Raw genomic sequence first — 17,516 nt, forward strand, 5'->3', positions numbered from 1 at the left:
TCGTACAATTTCCCTAATGAGATCATATTTACACTCAATATGTTTTCCTTATTTGTGACTTTGAGGCTCATTGGAATTTACACGACACCACTATTATCATAATAAAGGGTGATGTGCAAGTTCATGTTTGGAATGTCCTCCAAATCCGTCAAGATTTTCTGAGCAAGAAAACTTCTTTAACAACTTCTTTAACATCCTTGCTTAATGCTACGCCATACTATAGCCCTTCATTCAAAGTAAACACTGATCTTGATGTGGATTTTCTAGAATCCTTATCAGTCTGAAAATTAGAGTCAATGTATCCTGTAAAGATCAAATCCTTAGCATTTAGTTTCTTGTTCTCCTAAGATACTTGAGAATAGATTTAATCGTTGTCCAGTGATCAAATCCTAGATTGGATTGATATTTGCTGACCATTCCCACTGCATGGCAGATGTCGAGCCTAGTACACAGCATGACATACATAAGGTTACCTATTATAGATGCATAAGGAATTTGTCTCATTTCCTTAACTTCGTAAGGTATCTTAGGACATTGTTCCTTAGATAAAATAATTTCATGCCTAAAAGGTAATAAACCTTTCTTAGAATCCTACAACGAATACCTGACAAGAATTTTGTCAATATATGATGCTTGAAACAATGCTAGTGACTTGTTCTTATGATACTTAATGATTTAAATCCTTAGAAAAAATTTTGCTTCACCAAAATATTTCATTGGTAATGACTAGCTAGCCATTTCTTGATTTTGGTCAGAAAATCTACATCATTCACAATGAGTAGGATATCATCCACATACAATATTAAGAAGCTACTAAATTGTTGATGATCTTCTTGTGAACACAAGGTTCATCAACATTTTGATCAAAGTTATAAGATTTGACCACAGTGTCAAACCTCATATTCCAAGATCGAAATACTTGTTTCAATCCATAAACGGACCAATTTAGTTTGCAAATCTTTTGCTTTTGACCTTGTTCAATGAATCCTTCTAGTTGAGACATGTAGATTATCTCATTAAGATTATCATTCAAAAAGGCAATATTGACATCCATTTGCCATATTTCATAGTCATAATATGTAGTAATGGACAAGAGATTCCGATAGATTTTAGCATAGCAACAGGCGAGAAAGTTTCCTTGTAGTCCACTCCCTCAACCTAGGTATAACCATTTGCTACTAATCTCGCCTAAAAGGTTTGTACCTTTCCATCTACACCTCTTTTTCTCTTATAGATCTACTTGCGACCTATAAGTTTAACCCAATTAGTTTTATCTACTAGTTGCCAAACATAATTGAAGTACATAGACTCCATTTCTAGATTTATGGCTTTAATCTACCCATCCTAGTCCACATCACCCATTGCCTATTTATAGGTCAATGGATCTTTAATATCATCTTGTATGACATCTTGAGTTTCTGTCAAACCCAAATAGTAAGTAGGTTGGGTTACAATCCTCCCACTATGTCGAGGCTCCCTCAACTTTTGAGTAGGATGTGTTTGACTAGATGAATCAATATCAACAACCCTTGCTGAAGTGCTTACCTCTTCAACAACTTTTGTTGAAGTTTCAGTAGTTTCTTTGGTAAGTTCATTTAATACAATTTTACTTATTGGTCTATGTTCTCTAATGTGATCTTCCTCTAAGAAAGTTCCATTTTTTGATACAAATACTTTATTCTCTTTTAGATCATAAAAGTGACCACCTCTCATTTCTTTGGAGTAGCCTACAAAGAGGCATAATTTTGAATGCGGTTCCAATTTCTTCGAGTTTGCCACAAACACATGTGCTGGACACCCCTAAATTCCGAGATTTCGTAAACTACTTTTGTGACCTCTCCATAATTCAAAAGGCGTTTCAGAAACACTCTTTGACGGAACTTGGTTCAAAATGTAACCTGCAGTTTCCACTGCATAACCCCAGAGAGATAGGTAGAGAAGCATAACTCATCATGGATCGAACCATGTCCAACAGAGTTATGTTTCTTCTTTCTGATACACCATTTTGTTGAGGTATACCAGGTACTAAAAGTTGAGATGTGATTCCATATTCTATCATATAGTTCTGGAATCCTATATCCATATACTCTCTACCTTAATCTGTTGAAGTGTTTTTATCTTTTTACCCAATAAATTCTCAACTTCAACCTTATACTCCTTGAAATTTTCAAATGTATCAGACTTATATTTCATCAGGTAAACATACCCATATCTAGAATAATTGTCAGCATATCTAGAATAATTGTCAGTAAAAATGACGAAGTATTCAAACCCTCCTCTTGTTTTGACACTCATCGGACCACAAAGGTCTGAATAGCTCAAAGGGTTCTTTGGCTCTATAACCTTTTCCAGAAAAAGGTCGTTTTAGCATTTTTCCTTCTAGACAAGATTCACATACTGGTAATGAATTTTCTTCTAATTCGTTTGGTAGTTCATTCTTAACCAACCTCTCAATCCTATTGAGCTTAATATGACCTAGTGTTAGATGCCAAAGATGAGCATTTTCTTTTGGAGAAACCTTTCTTCTTTTGTTTTGTGTTTTGAACATTTCAACATTATGGAGCATTTTACATACTAACAGTCTTAGTATATATAATTTATTTTCATTTATTATAGAATATATATCAACACCATTTTTCGAGACAAACATTTTATCACGAATAAAGGATATATTATAGGAATGTTCTAACAAACATGAAATTGAAATTAAGTTCCTCTTAAAATTAGAAACATTTGTCTAGCAATATAAACTTTGAATTGAAAAGTAATTTTAAGCTCCCAACTACAACCACCGAGACAACCTCCCATATTTCAACCCATAGAGACATCTCTCTAGCCTTCAGCTGCTTCCAAAAACTAGTTTCCTGTAAAGAAGTACAAACATGGTTAGTGGAACTTGAATCAAGTATTCAGCCATTATTATCATTTTCCACTAAACACATTTCTAAAATCAGTAAATCATATTTACCTTCTTTTTCCTTCTTCTTTTCAGTAGTACTTTAGGTAGTTACATTTCCAATGTCCATCCTCTTGCAATGAAAACAGGTTCCCTTTACAGTTTTCACCTTTTTGCCCTTGTGGGCGACAGCAGGTGGGATAGTTTTATTCTTCCCCTTACCATCTTTCTTCTTCTTCCATTTCTTAGAGCTAGTGGAACAAGGTGTGAACTTAGTCCCAAAGGTAGAATCCCTATGGAATTTTTTCAAGGAATTGGTAACATTTGCCTTTCCATAATGTCCTTTGACTTTCCTCAAGGACTCGCAAGTCTGCAACTCATTGAGAAGGGTGGTAAGATTATACTCAATCTTATTCATGACAGCATTGCTGCAAAACTGAAGATAAATCCTAGAATAAAGCTTACCTAGCTGGACTCGTCTATGACAACCCCGTTCATCTTAGCGATACTGAAGTGGACCATCATGTTAAGGACATGTTCCCTAATAGACGATCCCTCGTTCATTCGAGTGTTCAAGATGAACTTCAGAGCATTATATTTGAGACGTGTAGTCAATTGGCCCAACATCCCACGCAATGACTCCATGGTTCTCATGTGCAGTTATCATGAGCTCAAGCTTTGTGCTCAAGATTAGTCAAGCTTGCCAAAATATAGACCCTGGCCTTATCGTTGGCCTTAGTCCATTTTTCATGGGCTTCATGAATGTTTCGTGAAGCAGTGGGTCCAAGAACTAGAGGACATTCCTCTGTTAGGACGAATTTGAGATCGTCGATGACCATGACGGTGTTGATCATATTTTTTTCATGTTGCACAGTTTTCACTGTTTAATTTATCGGCGCCAAGTAAAGAAATAACCGCACTAGTCATGATTTAGACATGCAAAAATTCGTTTTAATCCAATCAGTTTAAAAAAAGAAATATGAACCTCAACATCATTTTTATTTTGCAATGATATTTCAATTATTTAGAATAAATGCCACCTCGAGGCAAACAGTTTCTCTTTCACTAAATTGAGACATTTTCAATCAAATATTACACCAGAATAACTCTTATTCCTATAATACTTAATTACTATTGATTTGGTCTAGAAATCATTAACTACCTTAATGTTTTCTTATAAGTGTAACCCTTCATTTTCAACTCTATAATCCCGCCCCAACCAGTCTACCTCAGGGTAAAACATAATTGGTGCAATAAATACGTATTCAGTTATGGTAACCAATGAATAAAATGAAAATTTGTTTCATTTTGCAAAAGTTCAAAAAAATTGGCATCGGTGTGAAAACGTAACGATCGTATAGTTTGAGAGCCTATACGATAGTCACTCATCGCCTAAACGATCGCACGCTAGTCCCTAAACGATCGCATAGTGTGCCGCGTTTTCTAAACGATCGTCTACCATTTACTAAACTATCGCTTAGTAAAACCTACACGATTGTGTAGCTTCTTCTAAACGATAAGCACTTAGCTATACAATAGCTCTTCTTCTCTCCCACTTATTTATCGTCTACACGATTCGCTCTTTCTCCAACCTCTACCAAATTCACCAAAGACCACTCTTTGGATTCTCACTCCGAGAATACCAAGGGCTCCATTTTGGTGGTGTCGTCCCTATTGCATTCACTTGTTCGTGACTGTTCTTGTTGCTGCCGTTCGTGTAGATGATCGTGCTGCTGCAGACGACTTGTTTGCTGGGCGATAGAGTTCGCATAGAGGTCTTCCACTGTGTAAGGGTTCCAAAGCTTGAAGAGGGTCTTCAACTGGTATGAGAACTCTTTCCCTTGTATTTTAGTATTCAAAGCATGCCTTTAATTAATGTGTTTTGCATAACTGTATGTTAAAATGTGTGTGTTGTATTTCGGTTACGATGAAATCAGAAAGATCCGAATGCGCTCATGGATGCTCTGCATTAAGAGTTCCTTTATGAAGAACCTAAGTTAATTCCTAAAACATTTGTGAATATTGTTAGTAACTCAAAACTGCAAATTAGTTTTTGAGTTGGTCTAGTCAATTCCTAGTTTCTAGGAAATAGTTGAAGTTATTTTTAGTTGTAGTCAAGTCTTAGTTCTTATTCTTGTGGAGTTAGTTGGATTAGTTGCTAACATTGTGGAATCTTTTTTTAGACTTAAGATATATATTTATATGGAGTTTTCTAGAATGAAATTTACACACTTCCCATTTTTCTCATTTCCCTCTCATTAGTTAGAACAACAGTGGTATCAGAGCCTTCAATTCTTAAGGGATCTGTGAGTGAGAATCAGTGAAATATCTCCGAGATAAATTGAGTAATACATCTGTGAGAGTTGCTAGAGATGGAATTAGGATCAAACAGTCTTTCTTCATTGGCTCCACCTGTGTTTAATGGTGAAAACTACCGAGCATGGGCTATCAGAATGCACGCCTACATGAAGGGTTGTGATTATTGGGAAGCAATTGAGCAAGACTATGAGATTGCTCCATTTCCTGATAACCCAACAATACATAAGATCAAGACTCACAAGGAGAGGGTCACCAGGAAGGCAAAAGCTCGAAGCTTGCTATATGCAGCTATGTCTCCCGCCATATTCAACAGAATTATAGCCTTGAAATCAACAAATGAGATCTGGAAGTTCCTCAAAAAGTGAGTATGAAGGTGATGAGAGGATTAAAGGCATGAAAGTGTTGAACTTGGTGCGAGAATTCGAGATAATGCAAATGAAGGATTCTGAGTCCATTAAATAGTACTCAGATAAGTTGATTGAGATTGTTAACAAGGCAAGAGCATTAGGAACCAATTTATCTAACAATAGATTGGTTCAGAAGATTCTAGTTTTAGTACCTAAGAGGTATGAAGCAACCATTGCTTCCTTAGAAAATACTAAAGACCTCTCAAACCTCAAGGTGATAGAAGTGGTTAGTGCTTTGCAAGCACAAGAGTAGAGGAGGTTGATGAGACAAGAAGGAAGCATTGAGAGGGCATTGAAAGCTAGAGTGCAAGCAAGGAGAAGGTGAAAAAGAGAAGAAGGGGAAAGGGAAGAAGGGAAGTGGCAGCAGTAGCTCATAGTCTGCTGCAAAGGATGCTGGTAATACATGCAAGCACTGTGGGAAGCAGAATCATCCACATTTCAGATGCTGGAGAAGGCCAGATATGAAGTGTAGAAGATGTCATTTATTGGGGCACGTTGAACGATTCTATAAGGAAACAAAAACTCAACAGCAAGAAGGAGCACTGTTATAGTACAGCAAGAAGAAGATCAACTCTTTGTGGCTACTTGTTTCTCATCAGTCACTCAATGTGATGGTTTGGTTGATAGTGGGTGTATTAATCACATGATAAGTGACAAAGAGTTGTTCAAGGACCTTGACAAGTCATTCAAGTTAAGGGTGAAGATAGGAAATGGTGAGTATCTAGAAGTAAAAGGGAAGGGCATAGTGTCAATAGAAAGTTGTGTTGGAACCAAGTTGATTACTGAAGTGTTATTTGTCCCTGAAATTGATCAAAACTTGTTAAGCGTTGGTCAATTAGTAGAGAAGGGATTCAAATTGTTGTTTGAAGAAGAAAAGTGCCTCATTTATGATTCCAATGGGAATGAATTACTCAAAATAAAGATGCAACACAAGAGTTTTTCGTTGGATCACTCGAGAAGGAGCAGATAGCTTTCAAGTGTTAAGAGAATGACACTGAGTTATGGCACAAGAGGTTGGGGCATTTTCATTAGAAAGGGTTGCAGTATCTATAGAAGAATGAGATGGCAGTAGGAGTACCAGTTCTGAAGAAGCTGAAAACAAACTACATAGCTTGTTTAATAGGGAAGCAAACAAGGCTGCCTTTCAAGAAGTCACGATGAAAAGTAACTAAAAAGTTGCAGCTCATCCACACTGACTTATGTGGACCTAACCAACTCTCTCACTAAATGGTAGCAGGTATTTCATCATCTTTATTGATGATTATACCAGAATGTGTTCGATATATTTCATGAAGCATAAGTTTGAAGTAGCTGAAGTGTTTCTGAAGTTTAAGAGATGGATTGATAATCAAAGTGGCTGTAAGATTCAAGTGGCGAGAATTGATAATGGAACTGAATATACATCGTAAAGGTTCAATTCCTTCTGTGAAGAAGCTGTGATAGAGCATCAGCTCACTGCTCCATATTTTCCACAGCAAAATGGAGTCAGTGAGAGGAAGAACAAGAGTATTATAGAAATGACAAGATGCTTATTGTATGAGAAAAACTTGCCAAAGAAATTTTGGGCTGAAGCAGCAAACACAACAGTCTTTTTATTGAATAGACTACCTACGAGGGTATTGGAGAAGAAGACACCTTATGAAGTTTGGTTTGATACTAAATCAAAACTGACAAATTTGAAGGTGTTTAGCTGCTTGTGTTTCTTTGTGTTCCACAGGTGAAGAGAGACAAGTTGAGTGAGAAGGCCGAACCAAGAATCTTTGTAGGTTATAGCATGGTGTTCAAAGCCTACAAGATCTATCAACCTCACATAGAGAAGATGATGATTAGCATAGATGTTCAGGTTTTGGAGGATGAGGAGTGGGACTGGACAGAAGAAGCAAAGGTGAAGCAACAAGAAGTCTCTCTGGATCCTGATGAATTAGTTGATGGTGCACTAGTTAGAAGGACTAGACTATTGAGAGAGGTGTATGAAAGAAGTAGTGTAGTTTCATTAGAGCCTGTAGACAGGAAAGTGATTAGAGATAAGAAGCTAAAAGTGATATGAATTGGATGGAGGCAATGAAGGAAGAGTTGAGTATGATAGAGAAAAACAATACATGGGAGCTGGTGGAGAAGCCTGCAGACAGGAAAGTGATTGGAGTCAAATGGATTTTCAAAACCAAATTGAACTCAGATGGCTCTATGAACAAGCTCAAGGCCAGGTTAGTGGTAAAAGGGTATGCACAAGTTTGGGGAATTGATTTTTCTGGGACTTTTGCACCAGCTGCAAGAATGGACACAATCAAGTTGCTACTAGTTGTGTCAACCCAGCATGGATGGAAGGTGTATTAGCTAGATGTGAAGTCAGCATTCCTAAATGGAGTGTTAGAAGAAGAGATCTATGTTGAGCAACCAGACGGATTCATCATACCAGGACAAGAGCAGAAGGTTTATTTGTTGAAGAAGGCTCTCTATGGGTTGAAGCAAGCTCCTAAGGCATGGTACAGCAAGATGGATGATCACTTGTTGAACCTGGGTTTTGTGAAGAATCCAAGTGAATCCAAACTCTATGTGAAGAAATCAAGTACTGCTATTGTGATTGTATCTCTCTATGTAGATGACTTGCTAGTGACAGGAAGTGATGATGTTCAGATAGAGATATTCAAGCAAAAAATGATGAAGGTGTTTGAGATGACTGATCTAGGTCTAATGCATTACTTCCTAGGTGTGGAGATTCAGCAAAGGCAAAATGAAATGCTCCTCTGTCAGAAGAAGTATGTAAGAGAGATATGGAGGAGTGTAAGAGTGTGAACACTCCAATGATTCAGAAGGAGAAGTTGCAAAAGGATGATGGAGAGGGACCTGCCGATGAGAATGTGTACAGAAGTCTAGTTGGATGCCTCATGTATCTCACACCCACTAGGCCTGACATTATGTACATTATAAATGTCTTATCTAGATTTCTTCACTATCCAAGCAAGAATCATATGGTTGCTGGAAAAAGGGTTATGAGATATCTAAAAGGCACGCTGTTTTTTGGGATCAAATTTAGTAAAGTTGAAAATTTTGTATTGCAAGGCTACTTAGATAGTGATTGGGTTGGGTCATTAGTTGATATGAAGAGCACCGCTAGCTATTGTTTCACTTTTGGCTTAGAGTATTTCTCATGGTGTTCAAAAAAGCAAGATATAGTAGCTTAGTCAACTACAGAAGCTGAGTTCATTGCAGCAACGACAGCAGTCACCCAAGCTGATTGGTTGAAGAAATTGATGCATGACTTGCATCTGAAGCAGAAAAAGTGTGTGAAGGTGTTTGTGGATAATCAAGCCACTCTAGCCATTTCATTGAATCCAGTTTTTCATGGAAGGACCAAACATTTTAAGATCAAGTATTATGTTCTAAGAGAGATGCAGAAGGAAGAAGAAGTGCAGCTGGTACATTGCAGCTCAGAAGAGCAAATAGCTGATATCTTCACTAAGTCTTTTTGTATGTCGTTTTCAAGCTCTTAGGAGCAAGTTAGGTGTTTGCAGTATTTGAGTTAGGAGGAGAATGTTAGTAACTCAAAACTTCAAATTAGTTTTTGAGTTTGTCTAGTCAATTCCTAGTTTCTAGGAAATAGTTGAAATTATTTTTAGTTGTAGTCAAGTCTAAGTTCTAGTTGCTAACATTGTGGAATCTATTTTTAGACTTAAGATATGTATTTATATGGAGTTTTCTAGAATGAAATTCACACACTTCCCGTTTTTCTCATTTCCCTCTCATTAGTTAGAACAACAAATATTTTGTATATACTATAGTATATTTTGTATATAACATAAAATATTTTATATAAATGCATTCTATGAATGTTATAAATGTCATTTCACTTATGTATGTTCAATTACTGAATATAAGATGGATGGTTAAGGAAGATTTTTATACTACTTTATGGTGTTATCTACATCAATTTTTGGTTGGCAACACTGTCGTTCTATTATTTCAATTAATAGCACAAGTACAAAGAATAAGTTTCTTGGGACATTGTTAACTGCCTGCACACCGGATGCTAATGATCAAATATTTCCATTACCGTTTTTGGTGGTTGATTCTGATAACAATTCTTCATGGCTTTGGTTTTGCACTCTTCAATCATACAATTAAATACATATCAAACCAAAAAGAAACATAGTTGTTCAAAACACAAACATGTTAAAAAAAATTGTATGCAAAATACAGAAAACAGACATTCTCATATAGATAATGCATAAACGAATCAAATTTTATACTAGATCGTTTGATCATTAAATGTGAAACTCGAAAATGTACCCTAAGATTTTCTAAAAGAAATGCCCACAAACTACATACTTGTATGTCAAAATCTATGAGTTTCTGGTTGAAAACAGATGGATTTCGAAAATAACTCCCCCCCTCCCTCAAAAAAAAACCTTTCATATTCAACGAAAACTCTCCCATCTTCAACCTTCCATATCCATCGAGAAACTCTTCTACTCACTCCAATCTCCAACATCTCAAATTAGTATGAGTCATTTAAATATCTTGTATTAACTAGACTCTTATCATAATTCGTCACATCTTGTACTAAAAGTAATAAAATCTCACATAAATACTTTGTAATAACTAAAAAATATTATGTACTAAAAATTTGTCAACTGATGCACAAATATACTACTCTCTATACTAAAACTTAAAGTAATGGCTTTCTACACTAAAACCTTCATAATAATATACTTAAAAGAAAAACACGTTGCATACCTACATGATGCGGATTCTGGCTGCCACCTTGTGCAATACAATTGAGGCTTCCAGTGATAGGGTCGAAAAATTGGTGTCCAAGATGTCGTCGTTGATTGACGAGGGGTGGGTGTTGTAGCCATGTTTTGAGACGGTTGTTATTTGGCCACGGTGCATATCCAGCTGTCGTCCTCGTCTATGAGGAAAATGAAGTCGATATTTTCCGAAAAATTGGAAATTTTGCCCAAGGCGCCGGAGATGAGAACATAAACAAAAATATATATATATAATCTAGAAACAGAGGTCTGATAAAAAATCTGGAGATAAAAGATATTTTTATTGGAGATATAAAACTGAAGATAAATTAAACTTTAAAAAATGTTTTAATTAATTAAAAAGATATAATCTTAAGTTTTCAAACATAAATCAAATCTCCAATCAAATTTATTTGTAAATATCTTTTCAAAGCTAACTAAAAATAGGTGTGATCACGTACATTCTATGTGAATTATGTAGGACATTTGTAGGGGTAAATATAGAAAAATCTGATGAGTGATGGATCCCTTCTCAAATACTAATGAACATGTTTCAGTAGATTCAAAAAATGATCATCTTTCAAAACTGCACCCACATTTTCTTGCAATTTCTTCGCGAAAAAAGAAAAAAAACAAAAAACAAAAAAACAATACAAAACTACTCTAGTCGTACCCAATTATTAAGGAATAAGGATTAAGCTTTGTGCGGAAAGAAGTAGCAAAGTCAAAGAAGCTTGAGATACTGCTTCCAACAAAAGCATAAACGAAGCAATTTCATGTGTTATCTAAAGACTACAGCTTTTAGAGTATAAAGGAAGAAAGAAGGAAAAGTTCTGAAAAGTTTGACAATAAAATAAAGGGTTTAATGGTCTTTTCATATACTAGTAAAATGTGACGAGTCTAAGAAATTTGTTTTTTTAGAAGAGTCCTATTTTCCAAATCAAAACTCAAAATTCCCCAATTCAATTCATATATAACAAAAACTCAAAATTACCCAATCCAATTCATATATAACAATAACATACAATTCATTATAATTAAATGGTCTTCTATATTTCCATAAACAATAGTATCTTTGGTCAAAATAAGTCTAGTTCAAACTAACGTAAAATTGGTATTTTTGATAAGGACAGAAATTAAATTCTCGCACCCACCATCGCATATATTGCAAAGAGAAAGACAAAAGGAAGTTATTTAGATAATATGATGTTCTAACATTTACATTAAACTACATATTTAGAGAAAACTAGGATAGTTTTCCTATTTAATTTAAGCAAATGAATAAAAATAGACATCATTCATTTGGAAATCAATTTTCTTTACTCAATTTTATTATTAAACCTATAATTTTGTTAAATTCTAACTTCCCTACAAAACCTTGAAAATCTACCAAAGGCATGTCAATATGTACATAGGTGAACTAGTTAAAGAATTATACCTAGACTAAAAGACTAAAAGTTCAAATTCTTAGTTCAGCTATATATATATATAGTGTCAAAATATCGATGCACAAAAAAAAATAGCTCTATACCATCATAAGAACCTCATGCAAAGCTTAGAAAAACACAACTCTAGGTAACAAAAACGTACAAAATGTTGTATATTTGACTTGAAAAGGCTTTATATAATTTAGTAAAAATAAATGTAATGAATGGGACTTGAACCAAAGTCTAAAGGAGATTGGAAGGTAGATTTACCATGGATGGGTTAGTGATTTTGATACTATACCAATTTTATATATATAAAAAGAGTGAGTCCTTTAAATCAATACTAAATCCGTCCTGGAATGGGAAGAGGATAATTTAGAGAATACAAAAATAAGATTTAATACTTGGGTAAAATATATTATGTACCCTCTTTCAATAAAAAATTGAGTGTAATTTTGTGACATAGAAAGACTACAAAAAGAATAAAGAAGAGGAAAATAGCATTCAAAATCAGCGGTTTGGGCGCATTCCCCATGCTTCCTCTACCTTGCTAACTCCGCTTCCTTGCATATGAAACAGAGTAGTGGTTGCATGTTCCTTTTTACATGACAAGCAAAGCAATCTCCATTTTCCATATAAATTAATTTTCTAATTCCCCTTCTTCAATAACAACCCCAAAATTCCCAAACTCTCTCTCTCCTACACTTTCTTCTTCTTCTTCTTCTTCTTCTTCTTCTTGTAGATGGGTGCTGTTGGGAACCTTCACAGCAAAGCAAGCAGCAGCAGAGGAAGGCCTTATGCTCTGATGTTGCTGATTGCATTTGGGGTAGCCTTGCTTGGAGTGATGCTCCTTCACAAGTTCAGAGAAAGGCGTATATGCAACCTTCTTCTCAAACGCACAGACCAAGACCTCCATTCTTTTCAACTCCTCTTCCAGGTATATCTTTCTTCCATGCATGCCTTATCTCTCTGTCCCAGGTAATTGAATTACTCTGTTTTGAATGAACAGAGGGAAAGAGATCGAAGCAAAGAATTGGAGAAGAAAAACGAAGACATGACATCATCGCTGTATTTGCTCCAAACCCAGAAGATGGAGCTTGATAGGAGGCTACTAGAGTTGCAATCCACCATCGACTCACTCAGAGACGACCAGAAAATCATAAACGTTGCACTCCAAGAAAAGCAGAGTGAGATCAAAGCGTTGAGACAGAAAGAAATTGAATCTGGAAATGAAAATCCTCAAGTGGTTGCTTTAACGCAAAGCCTCAAGCAAAAGGAAGATGAGTTAGAGGACTTGAGACATCGACTTGAGTCTCTTGGAACTGTGACTGCCGATGATCCATCAGATTCAGACCCACGTGTGGATTCAACAATGTCTGAAGAACCCAAGGTGCAATTGCTTGAATCGAGCGGTGGTAAAGGAGAAGAGACTGAATCAATGGATAATAACAGAGGTGACAGTAAATCAACGAGCTTTCGTGAGGGAAGAACTTCAAGGAGTAATGAGATTGGAACTCAGAAGTTAGAGGAAACCCACGAAAGAAGGGAGATGGAGGGAGAGGAAAGGCAGAAGCAAGAGAACTTGGGAGACGAAGGTGAAAATGTCAATGGGAGGCAAGCTGATGGCGAGGAGACTAAAATTACGAACGATAATAAGGAGAAAAATGCTGAGGACTCTGAAGGAGTTGAAAATGGGAGAGCTGATAAGATTCCAAGGAGTGGGATGAAGATGAAAACAGAAACAGGCAAATATGGGAATACACGGAAGATTAGAGGAAAAAGATGGAGATACATCGCCAAAAGGAGGACGGTGGATAATGGATGGAGACTGATATCGAAGAAAATGAACAACAGAAATTTGGATGACGGTGCAGTCATTAGCACAACCCATAGGAAGTTCATCGAGGGGGCGGTGGAGAAAATGAAAGAGGAACACGCAGAGGAAGCGAAAATGAAAGAGGAGCACGCAGAGGAAGTGAAACAAAGTCTGATGGAAAAGGAAAACAAAATGTTAAAACAAGAAAATTTGAATTCAGAAAACGGCAACACTTTGAGAGAGCAAAATGGGAACGAGGACATGGGAGATGGTAGCATTAAGCAAAACCCAGGTGAAGAGATGGAGCAAAAAGAATCGAAAAGCGAAGAAAAACAAGAACCAGAACAAGCTGCAATGGAATCCAACGAAGAGGGTAAAGAAGAAGAAGAATACAAGGAAGAGGCTGAGTCAGAGTTTTAAATTGAATGCCCAACTGGAAAATGTTTCATCTTTCGATTATTTGAGTAGGCAAATGGGTGTGTTGTGTAGCTGTGTTAGTTGTGTTGTAGTGCATAAAGCTTCCTGGACAATGTTACTAAATTACAAGTAATCGAACCAAGATTAAGCGTTAAATGAATCACACTAAAGAAAGCAATTAACTGATTACTCAAAAATTCTTTGTTCAATCTTTATAACTCAAGGACACAATTGTACAACCTATTAGAACAGATCCTGTTCAAGTAAGGTCGTAAAATGCTTCGTGATTGGGTCGTAAAATGCTTCGTTCAATCACAAAGTCCGAACCACAAATGCCCTCCCTTCAAATTCAATGAATGAGTTTGTTGGGGCTTAAGTGATGGTAAAATTGTATTATTAGATGTAGGACTTCGGTGCATGAAACAACCAAAATGTCTAAGAAAAATAACTACAAGATAGGATCATATGCTAGTCTGAGAAACAATTTCAGATTGAAATGAAATCCGCAGACGCATGAGGTCCAAGGAAATACATTATTACGGAGAGTACACTTCAGAACAATCGGAAAATGTCCACAGCTCAGCTCATTGTGATGCTTCCACAATTTTCTGAAAACAGAGGGCAATAAATTAGGAGAGAAATAAAAAACTCGCTGAGAAAAGTATACATGTGCAAATAAAAGTTCGATTATGATAGATCTAGGCTGCTGTACTACGCCAGCTATATGCTGTTACGAGTTTCAAATACTCCATGTATAATTGTGATCCAAATGATCCATAAAACTAGACATAGAAAAGCAGACGATAAAAACATGATGAGCTATTAAGAGAGAGAAATCAGGTAGATGTTTTTCATTCTTCAGCTGAGCTCCATTCACCTCATAATATAACGCCACCGACTTGCTAAGAAGGCAACAAAAGGAGCCTCAAAATATTAGAATCTAATTTCTCTGAACAAACATAAATTTGAAACCTTGTATTATGTTTTCATGTATTCCAGAGTATTCCAGAAGAGATCAACATTTACCTATTTCCATTTCATCTTACAAGCTAATGTAGAATTTACCAAATGAATAAACTTTATGAAGGTAAAACTAAGGGGAGCACAAAGTTAACACTTTTAAGATGCCATTCCCCCCTCCGAAATAAGAGGCATAAATAAATTGTTCTCAGAAGTTAATCTTGTAAACAACTCATAACCGTTCCATGACTACCAAATATGATTTCATTTAACATCATCTGTAAATAATTGCAAGTGGTTTGAAGTGTAAAAAGCGCACAGACAATAAGTGCAGAAGTACCTCGTCCTTCTTTCCTTTGCCCCTGGTAAAGAACTTGTACCCTCCAAAGAAGAGTAGGCCCCATCCCGATAGAGAGACAATCACGAACTGCAAATGTCAGAACAGGTTCCATTAGCTCATTAGTAAATATTATTTGAAAGAGAAGACGAAACCACTATCTATTAAAGACGGCACAACTATGATAATTAGGTCATTGTTTACTAATTATTTATTCTCCACGACAAGAACACCTATGAGAAGAGGGCACTCGTGGTTTATCAATTCTTGAACGGGCATTCTACATAAGATTCATAAGTTTCAAAGCAAAACTAATTAATTTAATGTGGTAAAATTTTCAACTTCAAAGCCTATGCAAGGTAACGAGAACAAGTAATACAGTAATAGCTTCATTTAGCTCTAGGCATTCCAAATTTTAGCTGAATTAATAAAACTAGTCCAATACAACACCACAAGTGACTGATGAAACTACATAAAATATGGAGTACGAAAAGAACTTTTAATCAACAAAATCAAGTATTTTATTGAGTTGATTATAAATAAGAGTTTCTGCTAGAAAGTCTAAAAAGGTCATCATCTCATTCTTAAATCCTCCTAATTGATGAGAGAAAATAGGAAGAACAAAAAAGAAAAAGATCGAGAAGAAAATGAAAAGAAAAAGAAGCTAGAAGTTTCATATGAGAAAATAAGTCTCACATGCTCTTCCTTCCATTTAGATGGGCTCATGGGATCTTGCCAGCAGTTAACCTTCGGTGATCCATGGTGATCTGCAAATATCAACAAAGAGAGTCAAACTTACAAGAATAAGGTTATTTGTTCATCTTTTGATGCTTCCTTTCTTTTCCTTTAACGTTTGATTATTCGTTCATCTTTCTCCCACAACAAACATTACAAAAGGAAATACAAACGGAGTTCAAATGCATGCGTAGAGTGTAGTCCTGTAAATAAACCCTGAAAGTTAAATTTTAAAGAAAACTATATATCCGAGTATGAGTAATTTTACTAATCATCAGCTGACTGTCCTGTGCATAGGTGGCTTTCAACGTTCCATTCAGTATGCAGATTATTCTTTGGAAACTATTGTATCTTTACTAAATGCCAGGTAGTCATGTGTGGTGTCGACATATATCGTTAAAATTAGCAAACAAAATTTTTGCAATTTTTTATAGTAACTGTTTTCATGGAGAAAGTGAAAGAATACAGGAGCAAACCCACGAGAGAAAGGGATCCAGCTAAGAAAACCAAAATTATAATGTTTTTAAAACATAACAACGATCTTCATCAAACACTCAACGAAGTGGTGGTGGAGTGCAAGTAATAATGCAATGCCTGCATTTCCATTATGATTATTATTTATATCTCTTCATTGTATTTCAATTTACCAATGTTTCCTTGTTAAAACTTCACCATCAAAGCTATAGCAACAGTCCCCAGTTGAACCAAATGATAAGGTAATAAGTTGTTAGAAAAATATAATTTCAAAATTTCTACATCTTGGAAATTTTCCGTTGCCGAAACGAGTTAAATTAATAGAGTTCAGTATGCTTCATACCCATTTTGATTATAGCCCCCTCATCTAAGAATAATAATGAAATCTCCTCATAGGGAATCTGGGTTGTCCAATTACGTAAAATGCATCCGAAAAACTAAACAAATTCGCACCTTTTCAAGATCCTTAGATCAATGCATACCTTAAAATAATAACGAGCCAAACCTAAAAACAGAACTTGGGGGAAAAAAGATATAACCACGATTCCCATTTGAAATGAAACTCCAAAAAATCCAGAGACCATAGAAGATTGAACAAACCGGAAAATGAAATAAGTCCAAGCGGATGATCTAAATTCATAAAAATGAGATCGGGAGATGAAACCTACCGGCAGCCCCAGCGAGACCGCGCCTGTGAATAAGGGTGGCGGTTGACTGAGGAGAGGAGACTCGAGTTAGGGCTCTGGCTTGACGAACTGCAGCAGCCGCTAAGGTAGCCATGGATTCAGATTTTCTTCCCTACAGAGAGAGAGAGATCAATGACGCTGATACGGCGAAACGGAAACAAGAAATAGAGACCTGAGCGCTTCCAAACAATCACAAGCACATATAGACGACGCCGTATTAGCTTCTTTAGCTTTTTTTTTTTCTTCTCTCCCTTTTTTAATTTTGATATTTTTTTTTAGGTCAGTCCCAATGAA

General features: G+C 36.0%; 2 protein-coding genes and 1 long non-coding RNA gene across 3 annotated transcripts; 1 reads left to right on the top strand and 2 right to left on the bottom strand.

The window, feature by feature from the left end:
• Nucleotides 1-2,738: 2,738 nt before the first annotated feature.
• On the bottom strand, nt 2,739-4,226 carry LOC120088032. The gene is made up of 3 exons (XR_005484799.1): nt 3,362-4,226; nt 2,969-3,266; nt 2,739-2,864 (listed from the first exon to the last, which is right to left on the bottom strand). It is a non-coding gene; the product is annotated as an uncharacterized LOC120088032 (long non-coding RNA).
• An 8,009-nt stretch (nt 4,227-12,235) lies between these two features.
• Nucleotides 12,236-14,094, top strand: LOC120087715 (eukaryotic translation initiation factor 5B-like). Its single transcript, XM_039044590.1, has 2 exons — nt 12,236-12,734; nt 12,807-14,094. The coding sequence occupies exons 1-2, from the start codon at nt 12,540-12,542 to the stop codon at nt 14,031-14,033; spliced, it is 1,422 nt and encodes a 473-aa protein (XP_038900518.1). The 5' UTR covers nt 12,236-12,539; the 3' UTR covers nt 14,034-14,094.
• A 223-nt stretch (nt 14,095-14,317) lies between these two features.
• Nucleotides 14,318-17,405, bottom strand: LOC120087716. Its single transcript, XM_039044591.1, has 4 exons — nt 17,205-17,405; nt 16,024-16,094; nt 15,331-15,417; nt 14,318-14,638 (listed from the first exon to the last, which is right to left on the bottom strand). Exons 1-4 carry the CDS (start codon nt 17,314-17,316, stop codon nt 14,615-14,617), a joined length of 294 nt encoding a protein of 97 aa, XP_038900519.1. The 5' UTR covers nt 17,317-17,405; the 3' UTR covers nt 14,318-14,614.
• Nucleotides 17,406-17,516: the final 111 nt, after the last annotated feature.

The sequence above is a fragment of the Benincasa hispida genome, chromosome 10 (assembly GCF_009727055.1).
Source record: "Benincasa hispida cultivar B227 chromosome 10, ASM972705v1, whole genome shotgun sequence".
Taxonomy (NCBI): Eukaryota; Viridiplantae; Streptophyta; class Magnoliopsida; order Cucurbitales; family Cucurbitaceae; genus Benincasa; species Benincasa hispida.